Source organism: Aptenodytes patagonicus, chromosome 22 (assembly GCF_965638725.1).
Source record: "Aptenodytes patagonicus chromosome 22, bAptPat1.pri.cur, whole genome shotgun sequence".
Lineage (NCBI taxonomy): Eukaryota > Metazoa > Chordata > Aves > Sphenisciformes > Spheniscidae > Aptenodytes > Aptenodytes patagonicus.
The window spans coordinates 1,484,946-1,502,573 of NC_134970.1; the positions used below are offsets into that span (position 1 = coordinate 1,484,946).

The 17,628-nt window shown below is 51.7% G+C and overlaps 1 protein-coding gene across 1 annotated transcript; it reads right to left on the reverse strand.

The window, feature by feature from the left end:
* Positions 1 to 781: 781 nt before the first annotated feature.
* On the reverse strand, positions 782 to 17,628 carry C22H6orf132 (chromosome 22 C6orf132 homolog). The gene is made up of 5 exons (XM_076358043.1): positions 17,414 to 17,628; positions 12,576 to 12,691; positions 7,876 to 7,951; positions 4,638 to 7,533; positions 782 to 4,226 (listed from the first exon to the last, which is right to left on the reverse strand). The coding sequence occupies exons 1-5, from the start codon at positions 17,556 to 17,558 to the stop codon at positions 4,115 to 4,117; spliced, it is 3,345 nt and encodes a 1,114-aa protein (XP_076214158.1). The 5' UTR covers positions 17,559 to 17,628; the 3' UTR covers positions 782 to 4,114.

Below are 17,628 nucleotides of genomic sequence, written 5' to 3' on the forward strand. Positions count from 1 at the left end.
GTCACACCAACACGCAGGCGGCGTGGCAGAAACACTGGCAATACCACACCAGTGCTTGTTGACTTTGTAGCTCTCTGCAAAGGAATTGGAGAATTCTCTGGGGTTTGCGATATGCTCACACTGTCTGGACTACTTTACATGCTGCTCAGGTTTGGGGACACTTCAATAAATACATTGTGGCTAGAGTAAAAGCTTCAAGATACACATTGCACGCTTCCCTCCCGAAGAACCTGTAGCCAGAGCTGGATTAAAGAGGTGAGAATGTAAATAAGTATAATTTTGAGGAGTGGAGAGAATAAGCCACTATGAAGACAAGCCTGCCTTTTATGTTGCCGCTTGTATTGCTCACACGGTATTTTCAATTTTAAGTACAACATTCGAGTTAGGACTTGCAAATAAGTATGCAAGTTTCATTACTAATGAAAAGCTCAAACCCAAGAACTATTTATAGAAGAAGCACAGGCTGAACTGCACAGGCTCCTTTGCCAGCCTGCCTAACCAGCTGGATGTGAGGGGTGTTTGCAGAGTGACAGGGCAGTTAGGGCTAGCTGCCCGTTCATTCCTTGATCGGGCTTCTAAAAACACTTTAATTGCCACAGGGTTTATATCAACAACTGGTAAACAGAAATTGGACCAAGCCCGAGGTCAGCTGAAATTCAGACTGTTGCTGAGGCCAGTTTGAGCTACATTTTCCTGTCCTTTTAATCTTGCATGCAAAGATCTCGATCTTAAGAGCAGACGAACCACTTAAGCAATACTAAATAAAGACAGACCACACATGTAATAAAACAATATGTCCAGACATATTTAATGCAAGAAGGTTGGTGTTCAGTGGCACTCATAAATAAGACACTTGGACACTTTACAAGTAAAGCTATCAGTTATACTACATTAGCAGGTACTTTTGAGGAAGAGGCAGCTGCAGGGGATAATTTAAGTTGTATCAAGTCCTGAATGACTAAACCGCATCAGGAGAGCTGAAGTGAGAATAATTCCCATTGCCAGGCTTCAAGATTGCTTTCAGCACTAAGACTGGGCTATAAGGCAGGTTGCTTTGCTCCATTACTACCCCTCAGTTTCTTCCTCTTCTATTGCTAAATTTATATAGTGAAACAGAGCTGGGGAGAAGGAGCAGAAATGGGAATCGGAGTAGAGTTTATCTACGTGCTGTCCTGACAAAGTTACCTGACCAAGGAAGAGGGAACTCTTCCCCATCCCTGCAGCTGAGAGGTCTTTGCTCTTCATTACGGATTTAACTTTCTCCGTAAGTGCTTTGGCTGCCAACAGCTCTGACAGTGGTTTCTTTGTAACACAAACAGTTCCCAGTGGCCCCAGCATAAATGTCTAGTTGTTACTGAAATACTAGAATTTTGCTTAATGCATTCAAAATAAGCAGGGATAGCCCAAAGTGTTTAAAGAATAGAATAGTTCCGCTGCTTAAAACATTCATGCTAACCAGTTTTACAAGTGTGAGCGGAGTCCTACCTGATTTAGTTACAGCTTAGTCCACTACGCATTCCCAGAATGGTGTTCTTTGAATGAATAATGGCTATTTCATAAAACTGACTTACGTTATCATGCTTCTAATATTTAATATAAACAAACACTTCTGCTAGAAACAAGACACTCCACGCTATGTAACACCATATTACAGCTACATATGAATTGCGTGTCTGGGTGAAACAGTAAATGTGAAATTCAAAGCAAGTGCCACCATTGTAGTTTCACATTGTGCTCTTAAAAAACAAACAAACAAAAAAAAGAAACTTGTGTTGGAGATATGCTCAAATTTAGGAGAATTCTTGAGGGGGAAAATTGCACACACGCCATTTCTGGGCAAAGTCAATCTTGAGGGCCAAAGTCTCCCAACAAGCCTTTAAATTTAAAACTGCTTTTGAGAATTAATTTGCAGTTATAAGTTATTTTGAAAAAAAAGCATGAGGAAGAAAAAACAATTAGGTTGCAATATTATCAGAGAGGCTTCTTTGTTTTGTTTCAAGTTAAACTGGTGAAACTTCATCCAATACTAAAACATGACTCTGAAGCCACTCAAACAGGATCATGGCTTTACTTCCATAGATAAGTAAGAATCCTCAAGATGCTCCTTGCATGGAGAAACTTCCATGTTTTAAGGCAGGGGGGCTATTCTACATGACACTGGCACACTTAAATACCCAGATAGTTACTCCATAGTCACTTTTCTCCATAAATGTTTTCTAAAAACCAGCACCCAGATATTTAAAACGCTATTTCAATACTGGCTGGGGTGAGCATGTCTGGAAATCTTCCAAGTCACTGTGACTTACTGGCATAAAAATGCCATTTGAATTAGCTATTAGACCGATAATGGTATTTGCGTTTTCATTTTATTCACAGCAAAGTAAAGTTCAGAATACTTTGATGCTGCTGCAATATTTGAAACAACCATTAAATTATTAGGTAAAGCTGGAAGTAACATAAAACGTAGAACGTCAACGACATGACATTAATATCGAGATAACTTGAAAATTCCACCGTGAAGGAAAATTTATCGCTGAATTTTGAGTTGAATTGTAGAGCAAAATCCGCTTACATGCACGCATACACACGTGCATGCAACACAGGATAAGCTGGAGTGGAACTAATGATACTGCGTAGTATTGAAAATAGAAAGTGCTTTCCATAAAAGTAGACTAATGTCTCAAAGTGCTTTTAGTTTGTCAGTGATTAGAAAACGTTCTCTACAAGTTTTTACACTTATCTTACAGTGATTTTCAGCAAGTTTACCTATAAGGAAGATTATATATTTCTAATTTCAGGAAGCTGGCTATTCAAAACTTTGGTCAGCTATCGTGAGACTGTATTGCTCGCTCCATAGTATAAAATACCCTCTTTAAGGCTACTCATATCTCCCACCCAACCGCACAGCCATCACTAGCTCCTTCAGAGAGGCACTGGCAGGAAGCAGGGACAGGCTTGCACGCACGCCCAGCACCCAGACAAGTGCTTATGGAAACAGCAGGAGCCAGGTCCCTTAGGTATGTCACTGCAGACGTTCCACACACCAGGAGCATCGAATACTCTACAATCGCACCGAAATTTAGCTTCTTAGTCCCCCAAATCAGACAAACTAAAGCCAAGTTCTCAATACAAGTTTATAAGGACTCCGTGGCTTCGCTTTTAGAGCTGGGGTTTACATGGGTATGAAGTGGCAAGAGACCCCTCGAGGAAAGCACCACCAGCACAGCACCTTGGTGAGTCGCTGACACCCACCAGCTGATAAAGGAAAAGAAGGATTGCTCAATGTCTTAAGTCTCCAAAGTGCTTTACAGCCATCCATCCAGGCCTCACAGCCTTCTTCCATGAAGAATAATTACCAACAAAAACATTTACAGTGACCAAAAGGTGCAGGAAAGCAAGGGCCCGTACTCCCGAAGCTGCTGTCCCCCCCCAGTTGGTTCCTGGAGAAGGGAGCTCAGACCTTCATGGCAGAGCTGCCCCCGGCTCGGCAGGACAGGCACTGAAAGCCAGGAGCTGTTTTTAAGGCATCGGCATAATTGATTTGCTGAAGGCCATCGAAGGAGGTAGGGACAGAAGAGGTTAGGATCTAGACATCCTAAGCTCTTTCTATCCCATTGGCCTCACATCCTTATTTTAATCCCCCTACATTTAGCTACACACTGGCTTGTTTTCATTATGCACATCTCCCAGTTGGTTTCTCCCTACTCCCAAGCATGTTGGATTTAAACCAATTAAAAAAAACAAACTGAAAACAATCTCTCCAGTGGTGATGCTCTTTAAAGAGAGCTAAGGATGCTTTCTTGGAAGACCTATCAGGCTACAATTTTGAAAATAATATGGGGGGGGGGGGGAATAGGAGAAGGAAAACCACGTTTGCTCACGTAACAAGACAGCAGCCTGTCCTCTGTAGTAACTACTCTCCGTGACAGTCTTTTGAGAAGAGTCCAAGTCCCAGGTTCATTCCCCGCCTTCTCCATCAGTAGTTTCAAGCAGTGTGTTTGCTGGCCGGGTTGGGACTGTCCCTGGTGCCCGTGGAGAAGGAGACGATTAACCCAGGTGCCTTCTCACCCCTTCCCAGCCGGACGAAGGCGGCAGAGCAGCCCTGCGGACAAGCCTATCGGTGGCCGCTCTGGTAGGTGTAGGAGATGGGCTGCCGTGTCCCGGGCCTGACCGTGAAGGTGTTGCTGGGTCCGCCATAGCCATACTGCGAGCTGCCATGAGCAGGTCTGGAGGGAAAACAGAGCGGAAAGTCACTGAAAGCCAAGGAAACCCTTTATTTTTATTCAATATTGCAATTATATATTTTATTTTTTTTCCTAGCGGAGCAGGGCGAATTTTGTCACCTCGTGTCTCCATTCAGTGACGTGGGGAGGAGAGGGCGATGGGTGCCAGGGTTATGGCTGGGACCAGGGAGGAACCATGCCACAGCTGTGGCCCCGGACCGCGGCGGCGGGAGGAGACCCTGGCCGGGAGTGAGCACAGCCAGGCATCCGGCGGCACTGCACAAGCCAAGGGGCAACGACTTCTCTTGGGCCTGTGCACTGCTCTGGGGCCAGCCCAGGGCCCAGCACTCCTCTCCTTCAAATCAAAGGGACACAGAGGACAGAGAAGGGGTCAGCTCAGGGGGCAGCACGTACCTGCTGGCTGCCACCACGCTGGTGGGCGAGAAATCCCCGTTCTGCCCCTTGTACTTGGCATCAGCCCCGGCACTGCCATACGGTGTGGCTTTCCCAGCAGCATCGATGGACGTCCGCCTGCCCTGCACGCTCGTGGGGCCGTTCCTGTGGGCAGAGCCGACACGGCGGACCCCCTCCCCGGCCGGGGAGCTGTACCCCCCAGGGCCATAGGAGGAGAGGGCACCTGTGCCCCGGGGGGCTGCAGCTGCCCGGGGGTAGGAGCTGTCAGGCTCAGAGACATACAGCCGCTTCTTGATCAGCGGACGGGGGTTCGGGCAGCAGCCGACATAACCGGCAGAGCTGCTGTAGTCTGGGTACTGGGACACGAAGTCACTATTCCTCCCGCTCTTCTCTGAGGGCAGCGGGGCCGGCAGCTCATGGCTGCCCCTGTAGCCGCGGCCATAGCCAGGCCACCTGAAATACCGCGGTGCCTCTGAGCCCCGGCTGCAGTCGGGGAAGCTGGGGCACTTGCGGTTCTCCTCCCGACTTGGGAGGGGCCCCTTGGCCTCGTCCACCTCATTGCTGAATTCGGGGGGCGGGGGGATAATCCCATAGTCCAGCGCCGTCTCCCCGTTCTCCTCCTCCCTGGGCACACCATGGCGGGGAGGGCCAGCCTGGTTCAGCTGCCCGGACTCAAGGAGGCCCCGCAGCAGGCTGGAGGCAGCGGCCCGCCGGTGCCCAGGGAGGCTCGGGGGCTGCCCCTCACCCACTGCCCGTGCGTCCTGGCCCTGCTCCGAGGAGCTGGAGAAGGATGGAGGTTTGCTCTGTCCTGACCCTGCTGTACCTGCCCCAGGCGGCCGGGGCACCACAGTGAAGGAGTAGGGCTTGGACTCATGGTGGTAGAACCTAGTGGAGGTGGTGTCCGATGAGGCGCTGCTGAGTTTCAGGGGCGGCTTTGCCCGCAGCACAGCTCCCACCTCACCACCCTGCCGGCCCCGCTGGGCACGCTGCCGGGCTGCCAGGAGCAGCGCCATTGGGGACCCCCGCTCCACCCGCTCGCCCGTCACGGGGTGGATCAGCACCTCCTCTTGCCCTGCTCCCGAGGCGCCCGGCGGGCTCCTGGCCAAGCTTGTGGGGCAGGGTGGTTCAGCTGAGCTCGAGGTGCAGGGCGGTTTGGCTGAACTGGCCCCAGCTCGGTGCACTTTGTACTGGAAGATGGCTGCATTGGGCTCCGGTGCCGGGCTCTGTGCAGGAGAAATGGGGGGCGAGGGGGAGGTGGGAGCAGGGGGCTCCTCCACTGGTCCCTGAGGTGGGTCTGGGGGGCTCACACTGCTGTTGAGGGACCCGGGAGCAGGGGTCAAGTTCTCTGTGGCCTTGCTAGCAGCAGGAGTGGGATGGTCCTCGTGCCCAGTCTCATCCTTCTCCACTGCAGCCACTGGTGCTGGGAGCGGGCTTGGGGCCAGTTTCGGCAGCACCGAGTCACCTGGGTCAGGGGGGCTCTTCCTCGGGTCAGGGGGACTCTTCCTCATACATGGGGTGCTGCTGCCATCCTCGGTGCCCTGCTTCTGGCTGCTGAGCCCCAGAGCAGGTTTCCCTTCTTTCTTCAGGGAAAGCACAGCCTCCAGCTCGTTCCTGATTTTCATCACGCTGTGGGTCTGTGTGGTAGGGTTGCTCTCCGGAGGGGGGAGCACCATGCTGGGAGAGCCCCCTTTGGCACTGGGGGGGCTGCTGGGCACCTCTTTCTTCTCGGTCTCCCCTCCTGTGGGTAACCGTACGTCCTTCCCAGCAGGTCCGGCAAGTTGGGGCCCATTGAGACTGGGCCTATGGCTGCCAGCATGGTCAGTACCACCATCCGTGGGCTGGGGAGCAGCCGGCTTCTCCGGCAGCCTCTCCTCCCTCCGTGGGGAGCGCAGGAGGGCCGAGAGCTCATGCCGCAGCCTGTTCAGGTTGCTGGCGTCCCTCCAGTCGTCCTCGCAGGTTGGGTAGTCCGGAGGGGGGAGGTCCAGGTCATTTGCAGAGAGAGATTCAGATTTTGGAAGAGAGTCTCTCTCGGCTGTTTTCGGCTGGGGAACCTTCTCCATCTCGGAGCCTGGCAGCGGGGACCGGCGACCATCAGGATTCATCCCTTGACCGAACCCTGGACCCGGCTTGGGGCTCAGCGGCAGGGGGCTCGGCACAGCCGGCTTTGCAACAGCCTGTCTCAGTGGGGAATTTCTTTGCTTGGCTTCTCCTCCCATGTGAGCCTTGGCTGCGGGTCTTATGGTGAAGCAGGGCGGGAGGGGAGGCCGGGCGTGAGGCTGCCTGGGGAAGGGCTCCTGTCGGACAGGCTGACTCTCCTGCACGGGGATGGAGGAGGACCGGGCTGGGGCCGGTGGGGGCACCTTGAAGGACCTGGGGAAGGTCAGGTGGGGCTCAGGGCAGTGCTTGGGTTGCAGGCTCTCCTTTGGGCCGGGGGCAGCCGGCACCCCATCCTCGGCAGGGTGGAGCGGCCCCTCAGCGTCTGCCTGCCTAGTGTTCAGCACCGTTTCAGACTTCCACTTGGAGATGCCAGTGGTGAAGGGCACCGAGGCCTGGCTGAGCGGCAAGGCACCCAGCGGGGCTGGTGGGATGAAGTCTGGAGGAGCTGGTGTGCTGGGGGAGGACAGGGCAGAGGCTGGAGGTGGTGGAGGTGCCATGGCAGGAGGTGGTGGTACCATCTCAGGTGGTGGTGGTGGTGGAGGCAGCATTTCAGGTGGTGGAGGGACCGGTGAGGCTGGAGGTGGTGGCACAGGTGCCGGTGCCGTTGGAGGGGGTGGTGGGGGTACCGACGGCGGTGGAGGGATGTCTTCATCCAGGTCGTCCCCCTCGAGAGCCTGTGGGCGCAGGTCCCCCACTGAGCTGTACATTCGGTAGGTCCCATTGATCTGGGAGCCAGAGCCTGCAAGGAAGAGCGAGAGCATGGTGGTGTGAGCACCTTCTCGGTCAGCACCGTGGTGGCTAGCATCGCCCCTGGCCAGCTGTCCTCCTGGGAAGCCAGTTTATTTTCCTCAGCAGCTGTCTAAAGCTTGCTGAACTGTAACAGCCACTGTGCCTCACCCCTTAGAAATTAATTAATTTTCAATTACTTCAAAAAATAATAGTAGACTCTATTTTAGCATGAAAAATCTCATGATCAGACTGTCTGCTCCAGAGCTTGATACACACATGCTTCCTTCCCAGAGGGCACGGTACTGCTGAGTGCTTAGCACCAGTCAAGGACTCAGCAGAGAAGATCCCTTACCAAGAGCTGCTTTTTCCTCGAAGTCTTCTGGCACTGACGGCGTTGGCACAGCCACCCCATGAGATTCTTGGGCATTCTGCAATATTTGAGAAAACAGAGCCATTAGTTTTACGCCCAGGGTATCAGAGCAGTGCTGACAAGCAGGCCCTAGCCTGTATAGCTGGTAATTTGTCTACACAACCAGGGGCCTGATGGGATCCAGGGCATTTCTGAGACATGGAGGTCCCTGCGGTAGCTGCTGTTGACAGGGTTTAAGGGGACGAGTGAAGTGATCAAGGTTGCACAAGCCATGGACACAATTCCCCTGTGCTAGTCAGGTGCAGAGGGGCTGGAGAGGATCACGGCTATTTCACATCCAAGCTGAGGGCCCCCCAGCTCAAGATCAGCAGCACTAGTTTCTCACCATTCATGTACCAAGCAAATTCAATAGCTCCCGCTGGTTTTGTGGGTATTGCTCTCCAGCAAGCACTGCCAGCCCATGCTGCAGTCATGTACACACCCCACTGAAGTCAGACAGACTTCCAGCTTTTTGGGAAACTGGCACCAGCATATCTGAACAGTCTGGGGAAAACTGCTACTTGTGTGGCTTGTGTTTCACTCTCAATTACTCCCTTTGCATTCATGCTGAAAACTCAGCAGTGCATTTAGCTGGTACAGGACCATGCAATTTAGCAGCCTACACATTTGCGAGGATGCTTACAGCTAGGACACTTTGGATAATTACAGCCACCCACTGTGAGATATTCATGGCACGCTGACTCACCTGCAGTGCTGACCAGGGCTCCTGCCTCCTACACCTGCCAGAAGCAGAAAGCCTCTCCTTTTCTCCACTGACTCACTGCTAAGATCGCTCTGCAAAGGGACTGGAGTTGCTCAGGAAACGCACACTAACGCACCCATGTCCAAAACACAAACTGATGCTGAGTCAGCCTGTCAGCACAGACGTAAGTGGCTGAAGCAGCAGATTGGGCTTTCACATACCAGCCTTGGGAGAGACCCATAGCAAGGAAATAACACATGAGCAGCAGGAGCTCACAGACCCATGGGCAGCAGTCAGGGACATACGGCCCCATTCCCAGGCTGCAGGGTCCACCCTGTTGCACTCCTACTCACCCCAGGCAGCTGTTTGCATTAGCTGTTAACAGCCCCTTGTGCAAAGGAAACGTTATCCTACCATCAGTCTGCACCGCTCAGTGCAGTAGTTTTCTGCATACAAAAGCCTAGATAATGATTGAGCCCGGTGCCCTTTGCCTTTCACTGGCATTATCACTATTTTTACAAGAGATTGCTATAGGATTCCAAAGTCTCCTTGACCAAAGGTCAAGCTGGGTTTATACAGCCAGCCCCATCCAGGGCTCAGACAACACATTAACACTACACACCGCCCTGGGCGTAGGGAGTTCAGGAACGTAGGAGCTGCTGGGGCAGAGCTGACTTCAACAGCAGCAGCCTAGGCTCCTTCAGAAGAGCCCTGGAATCCCCCAGCTTTTGACAAAGTAATAAGAAAATACACATGCTTCGCTTGCAAAGTCCATCACCATGCAGATGACCAAAGATCCTCTATAACCACAAGGGAATGAGCCAGTTATTGGTGAGCCAGGAGAGAGTGAGTGGGAATTCACAGTCCTGGGATTGCACAACTGATCAGACAACTTGGTGCTGATGGAGAAGCCAAGGTCTGCTAAGGCATTAGGACAGATTTGTTAGTGGCAAAACATCAGACTAGGTGAGCCTTATAGCCTCATCTAAGACCTCTTTATTGGTCCCAAAGATACAGTACAATGCAGAGGAAAGATCCTTAACTTCATCTGAAAGCCAGAGAGAAGACAAAGGCTAGCAGAGGCACTTCAAGAGCCGATAATGAAGTTGTCCAGAGCAATGAGATACAAAAAACCACAAAGAAAAAAACCCAGCAGTTCTCATTTGCTATGGAATTCATTGCTGCCAGTCTCCAGAGCACACTGAGGATACCTGCTCATTTACAGGGAAACAAAGATGTCTGGGCACTGAATTAAAAGCAACATATGCATCACATATTTGGATAAGATTAGAAAGGGAATGGCAGTCGGAAGAGATCTATGCAAAGCTGGAGGAAACAGAGTCCACATTTCATAAGTGAGTAGTAATTTTGGACATGTCATTTCAATAGGTCCTAAAAACTGGGCAAGCCTGTTTCACACCAAAAATTTCTATTGCAGTTGCTAATGCTCAGCATCTCTCTCAAAAAACCACCCATCCTCACGTCATGAGCTGGCTTCTAAAATGGAAAGCATCTCCAGTACGCTGCCAGTCTCCAGAGATGACTAGAAAGATTGTTTCCCTCTCCTGTGTTTGCTAGGGGTGTGACCAGCCCAGCAGACCTCCACCTGATTCAGAGCAGGCTGCTGCGCTCGGGGTGGTGTGCCAGGAACCTGCATTTCCAGTCTGTGGTACCTGAATCAGATTTATGCGTGCCGAGGATCCTGTTGAGGGGAGCTTTCACTGCAACCACGAGGAATTGCTTTTCAGCGCTGGAACAGAGTTAGATATCCCCTGTACCCAGTGAAGGGGAGCCTGCCTGTCCTCACGTTCCCCAGCTCCCCCAGTCTCTCAGGAGCCCACGCTTCCCACCCATTAAATGAACTAGGTGCGAGGCTGCCTGTTAGAAAAAACGCACCAAAATACAACTGCTTAGCATCCTGGGGTCTCAGAGGCCAAGGATTTCTCCAAATATGAAGAGCTACTCCCAAACTCCTTGTTTTGAAGCAGAGCTAGGGAAGTTTGGTGGTTAACTGAAGGAATTTATTCCCCCAGGATGCCAAAGCTCTGCCCGCACCTGCGGTGCCTGGGAAGCCGGGTGGGCAGGGGGATGTGGTGGCACGCAAGAGGCAGGCAGAGAAGCCCCCTCTCCTGTAATCCCTGCTGCAACTCATCTCCCTGCGCAGCACGGCACGGCCAAGGGCCAGGCAGTTCAGGGGGGAAGGAAGCTGCTCCGTGCGGGGAGAGCTGCCAGGCGCACAAACACACGAAGCCCGGCGGGCCTGGCTGCCAGGCAGGGTGTGTGTGCATCCTCCTGACTCACAGCGACGCAGGCGGCTGCTTCTCAGCCTCCCCCTGCGCAGGAGAACGGGTGGGTGGAAAGAAAGGGTTAAGGCGGGAGCTGCAGAACAGCCCAGTGCAAGTATGTATGTGGCAGCAGAAGTGTCTGTGCCAAATCAAATCATCATCAAACCTAACCAAAATAATGCAAATATCCAACACAGACTGGTCCTTAAAAATCGTTGCTTATTCCTACTAATCTCTTCAGTTAAACCTGTTACTCTTGGAAGAGAAGCACAGTGAGAGGGACCCTCACAAAGGCAATCGAGGGGAAAAAAACCCCAGGGCCAGCTGTGCCTCTGCAGGCAGCAGGAAAGCACCATGGCTAGGGTGACAGCCCTTAGCATTTATCCCAGGGACATTTGTGCTGTTTATTCCTCTACTACATACGCTTCCACTAGTAAAGCATTTGAAAGCTCTGGAAAGATGCAAAAGGCCAGCTGCACTCTAAAAACCTGGTGATACGGGGTGCCAGCTCCAGTCGCACACCCAAGCCTGTGCTACTGGACAGGAGTTTCTCAGGCACCAGTCGTACGGTTACTTGACTTGGAGCCCAGGTGAGATTTTTCACCTCTTGTGATCTTTTGGAAGGGATCACAGAGGGCACAACCCCTTTGTAGAACCTGTGTAACCCCATACCTTCCTAATTATGTTCTCAAATAGATATATAAACGCCCCCCCTTGTCCTCCAGATGACACCAGCACAACCCCATTAATTCCTAATTGCACCCAGGTGACAGCAGACCAGCCCATTTTCTGCTGAAGGTGATGGCTGCTCTAAAGGATGAGGATGTACGAGGAAAAACATCCCTTGCTCTCAGAAAGGATTTCCTTTTCAAGACCAAGGGCTTTTAACTGTTTCACTGTCTTAAGTGACCTTCAGTGACCTGCGTGGATCACTTCAGATTTAGCTATCGCCATCTCCAAAATAACTCTGAGCAATCACGCGCTTCGCTGTACTCTTTAAGGGATAAGACCTTTGGAAAGGTGCATTACATGGGGGAGGAAAGCTTGCTCAGCACACGCAGCATCGGAGCATCGAAGCCAGCAACGACCATGTGTGGCTTCTGGAGGCAGCGGGGGGGTCCCAGCTGGGTTAAAGCCACCTCTGGGTCCAGCTTTGTTGGGACTTGCTGCTTCGGTCCCTGCAGCGGTAGCTCTGCAGGGAAAGGTTTCCCTCATACAGAGATTGGAAAATTAGCCTCTGCACAGACACCTGCTGCATCACCTCCTCGTTCCTCTGCTGTAAACAGGACAGTTTCACTATTGCTCTCTCCAGCAACATGCCTGATCCAGAGAGAGATACTGCCAGTAGCGGTTAGATAAAATGCAGTGCAAGCCAGATCTATCATCTACATGCTCAGCAATTTTTTTTTTAATTGAAAATACAAGTCTGATAATGCTTACGTCTCTCACCTGAGTATCTTGCCTATGCCCAACACAAGCCTTGAACTCAGATCACCTCCTAACCCCTTGTATCCAGCATTATTATAGAGTGGTTTTGCTTTTCATTTATTTTTTCCCCTCAGGTAGAGGATGAGAGCAGCAGCCAACCCAGCTGGTTCTGGGCACCAGTTACACACACTGCCGTAACGAATCCCAGCAGCGAGCCAGATACTCACAAGGGGTAAGAAAGTCAGCAGCGGCCGGACTCTCGGACGAGGCTTAAGCGTTGCTGTGCCAGAGTCGGTCATTGTCCCAAAGCGATTGTCACCATAGTACACTTCAATCACATCACCTGAGGGGAAGAGAAGACTGTTAGCAGCAGCACTGTGTTCGAGGCAACAGGAACAACAACATTGGACACCACCTAATTTTAAAAAGCGCTGTGAAGAATTCGCTGTATCAGCTCCCAGGAATGGGCAAAACCCATCGGATTCTGATGAGTATCTGGGTGTTTTGGAGCCGAGTTGAAGATGGGAGGAGAAAGGTCCCAGGTGAGCGGAACCCCCGGGCAGGCACTGGCAACCCTGGCGCACACCCGCAAGGTGCAGAGACCCCTCCCAGAACTCCAGATGCTGGAGTTTAAAGAGCACAGATGTCAAGTCTATTCTGAAAGGCTTATTTCTAATAGCAGCTAACTGAAATTTACCTCAGGAGGGTCAAAAGTTAGCACAAGCACTCAATTCCCTCCCCACCCAGATTATGTTTAGGGAAGGAAAATGCTTCAGGAGGAACTGGGCAGCTCTTTATAGTGCCGCGAGGCTCCGACCCCCAGGAGAGCAGGAGGTGGGTCCAGGGCCCTTAGAGGTGACACAAACCAGCTCGTACGCACAGACAGGATCTGATCTTGGCCGATCCGTCAGCGGCTGGAATTGAGGGGGGAGGCAGCAGCAGAGTCTAACCACCAGCCACACCAACTGGAGAGAGAGAGCTCCTGCCCTTCCTCACCTGCTGACCGCTCTGTGGGCAGAGCAGTTGCATCAAAGCACAGAGTTAATTACAGGTTCTTCACTCAGCCCTATCACAACAACAGGTCCCTGTCACTTACGCAGCAGAGAGGGACAGCGGAGGTGTCCCTGACCCCTGGCTGCCTGCTGGCAGTGGCACCATCCCTCGGGACTCCCTCTGGCTTGTGCCAGGCAGGACCGGGGTGAGTGGAGGGGAACGCTGCGCTGCACCACTCGGACACAGCGATGGAAATGGGGCACGCAGGGGCTTCCCAAGGAGGTTTTTTTCCCCCTCCGTGTTTCGCTGCCAGCGGCTGAGGGCAGTGGGAGGGAGGCAGCACAGCTGCTCTCCCTGCTGTGGACGGACGCCACCAGTGCCCACAGCATTCTTCTGCATGCTGCTGGAGCAATTTGTTTCTGACCCCTGATGCAACTGGCACTGGAGGACAAATTGTGCTTGCCACAACGCTTTCACACTTCAGCCTGCCTTACAGAGAAATGCTCTGAACGTCTTCCCGCAAAGTACCACTCTGAATGGAGACGCTATGGCAGAAAGGCACAGAGCCCTGGTGTTACAAGCAGGAGAAGCCATCAGGTACTCCTGGTTCCCAGCCCCGTGCTTTTACCTTGAACCACACCTTTTGGGCTGGTTTATTTCTGACAGTGAATAAAGCTCATAAAATTAGTTTCATTACGTTCTTTGTGTCTGATTAACAGCATGAATTAACAAGCAGGAGCACTGAAGCATGTAAACCCCACCTTAGCTGGAAGGAGATACACAAATAATTCGTAGCCAAGGAGACCAACATTAAAGAAAATACGAGGGTTTGAGGAAGGAGGGGGAAAGTGAGAAAAATGGCTGTGATCAGAGAGAAAACTCTGCAGGAGTGTTCCCATCTAACAGATTTTGATAGTGGTTTCAGTGAGAAGGAAGAAGCAAACAGCCTCCCCCTCTGCACCAAAACACAAACACCAAGAAGTAAATAGCTTTTTTTCCCCCCCCAAAAAAAGTTTGGAAGCAGTCCTCACATCTGACCCCATGCTAAAGTGTGAAGCACAGAAACAGTTTCTGTCAAGTATCGTACCGCAATTAAAGGCCAAGGAGCAGAAAGGTGAAGGTTGTGTAAGCCCTGCACACAGGCAAAGGGGCTGGGCTGCATTTCTAAGCCTCCAAAACGTGAGTGCAGCGCTTGCTGAAGCAGGACTGCCTGCCTGAGGAGCCTGCTGCACCCCAGAGTCCCTGAGACCGGGCAAGCAACCGGCCGCTGCCACGGCCCCAGCCAGTGTCCCCGCTCCCTCTTGTGTCTCTGCTCCCGCACGGCCCCTCGCTGGCCCGAGGCAGAGCCTGTGCCCTCCATACGCTGCTGGACCCGGCTCGTGCAGGTGGAACCAATGACCAGGGTCCCCAGCCCATCATAGACTGCCATGGCATGTAGTTGTGGTTGTCACGAAGTCTCCGCCCTCCTTGGACAGGCAGATATCAGGCAAGACACTCCCAAGGAAACAGAGCTTTACACTGAGTTTAGTGGGGAAAAAAAAAAAAAAGAGGAGGGCAAATGCTTGTGTGTGCATTCCCACAGACGAAAAGCACTTGCATGAACACCTGGAATGAAGAACCTGACCACGCCAGGGGCTGGGCATGAGCTACCACAGCCTCTGCCTAAGTTATGGGTTTGGAGGCAGATGAATTCCGCATAACCTTGAGACATGCCACTGAGTCCAGCAAGCCTCTAAGCTTTTCCTTTCTCCCACCCACTACACCACAAGTTACCCTGGAATACACCCAGGAGTATCCATCATCCTATCACTGTCCTTATGGTCAGTCACGACTTCCTTTCCCTTATCCCAAACTTCTGCCACTACAAGGGATTCTTTACTAAAACAACATTTTCTTCAGCTTTCAAAATACTAATCAGCCTGCACTTCAGTTAGTGTGGCCTTACCAACAGTTTAACACTTCCCTGCCTGTGAGGGGCCCAAGCACAAAGGAGGAGCTGCTGGAGTCCCAAGGATGGCAGAGATGCCAGCAAATTATTATTATTTTTGCATAACGCCTTGGGTGACCCCACACTCAGCGAGTAAGCAGCAACAATTAAGGCCAATGCAACATGAGAGTTCGGATTCAAACAGCTTTGTGGAACAGCGATAGAGTAGTTCAGAGACTTGAAATGACAACAGTTTTACATAAGACACTAGGTAAACTCAGTGAGAAACTGGATTAAAGATCACAAGGTCTTTGATCCTAGATTACTAAGCATCGCTAACCTGCATGCATTTAATTAAAGTAAAATGAAGTGCTTGTAGTTGTGTTTTCTTTGCTCGATAAACAGGACTTGCCTGCTAAGAGCCTGTCACCAGTCAGACCTGTGCTCTGCCAGCTTCGTTTCCTGGAAGGAGGGATCAGGAAACATGCCTTCAGAAGCGGCTGGCCCCGACTACACTTTGGCCACTTTTTGGCATTCAACCTCTTCTGGAGACATTTATGTCCTCTCAGTCATGGGAAATAAAATAAGCAATCTGCAACACAGGTAATGGAACTTCTTCCTACTTCGGGGTTGCATCACCTGCAGTAGGTGTAGCAGGTTTGACACTGGGGTATCCACAGCTCACAGCGAGGAGGTGGCATCAGTCACTGTGTTCAGGAATCTCTGAGTCAGTGACATGCAAACCTACACCCATTCCGCATTGCTTAACTTGTGTTTACTTTTATGAAAAACTAAGGTGGGGATTAGCAGAAGCAGTGGACTCCTTTTGGCAGCAGCCATGGCATGAAGCTACGCAGCAAATATTCAAGAGACGGGGCCAGGGATGGGGCTTCATTGGGTAAGACCGTGGCACTGTGGAAGTCAGCATACGGTAAAGTCTGTCCCTTGGACTGCTTAGCTGTAAGCATGCCGTTCCTCACGACGAGCCCACACCTCAGCACACGTTACTCCAAACATGGTCACTCAGCTCCCGTGTGTCACGCTACCCCACACAAATTAAATTAATGATATAAATGCCAAGAGGATGCTAAAGAGTGATTCAACAGCCTTTATTTATGCTCAGATTTCAAGGACTCCTGGCTTTTACTTTGCAAGCTGATCCATGCAGCAGCTCCCCACACCTGAAAGGAATGCCTTTGTACTGCAATTGCAGCCACGGAAATCAGGCTTGTAATAAGCAGAGACAGTGACTTTTTTTTTTTCTTTAAATCCAAACCACATCAGAGGGAGGCTTGAATCCTCCCCGGATTTATGACAGTTAGAAATCAGCAATTTTCCTTTTGTGTTTGAGAGTTGCATGAAACTCTCCGTCACATTTTCATTTTATCTTAGTTTCACCAGCTTGGCCTCCAGGGTGTAACCACCTTGCAATAGCTTTAATGGACACTGCTTCACACCGCACAGCTCAGCAAGCAGCGCTTCCATTTTTAAGCTTGGAAGTGTTTATTGGAATCTTACAGCCACCAAACTTCGTCCACAAACTGCTATCTTTTATCTACCTGGCTCCATTACTATTAATTTAGCTCCCTCCTACATAAGCCTGCAGGGCACAGTATTGCAATTAAAACCACAAAGAAATACAAATAAATCCTGAGGAATACGCAACGCTCGACTCCCCCTTTGCACACAGTCCTTCAAGAAACAGGTTTACCAGTAAATAACTAAAACCTGGGAAGGAGCAGATCAAACATGGCGTGGGAAAGAGCTACTGGAAGCAATAAAACAGATTCTCAATTATTCATCAGCCGGCTTTAGTCAAGTTTAACTTCCCGGAGCGGATTACGGCCCCGCGAGAGCAGCCTTCACGCCTTCCTCAGCGGCTCGGGGGCTTTGCTCCAGCTGCGAGCCCGCAGGAACACAGGTTTAAACTCGCACTTTTGTAACCCAGCCCAAGCAAACGCCTCCCGGAGTTGCCCAACCGGGCGGTCGATGAGCCACCGCCGCTCCCCGGCCCCGTCCGACCCCTTCGCCCGCCGGGACCGGCCCGTTCCCGGACCCCCATCACGCGTGGCCGCGCACAGAGCTCCCACCGGCCGCTTCGGGGCGAGCCCCGGGGCAAACCGGAGGAGGAGGGGAGATACCGACCGGTGCCACCCGCGCTGTCCGAGGTCACCTCCTGCGCGAAGATCCAGGGCGGGTTGGTAGCGAAGAGGGAAGCGGCGGCGGGGCTGGCGTGGCGCTTCCCGAAGAGGCGGCTGAAGGTGCCCTGCACGGAGTGATGCTTCTTCATCCTGGCGGAGCCTGGCGCTGCCCGCCGCCCTCCTAGCCGGGCATCCCCGCCGCGGCAGGCGGGCGCGGGG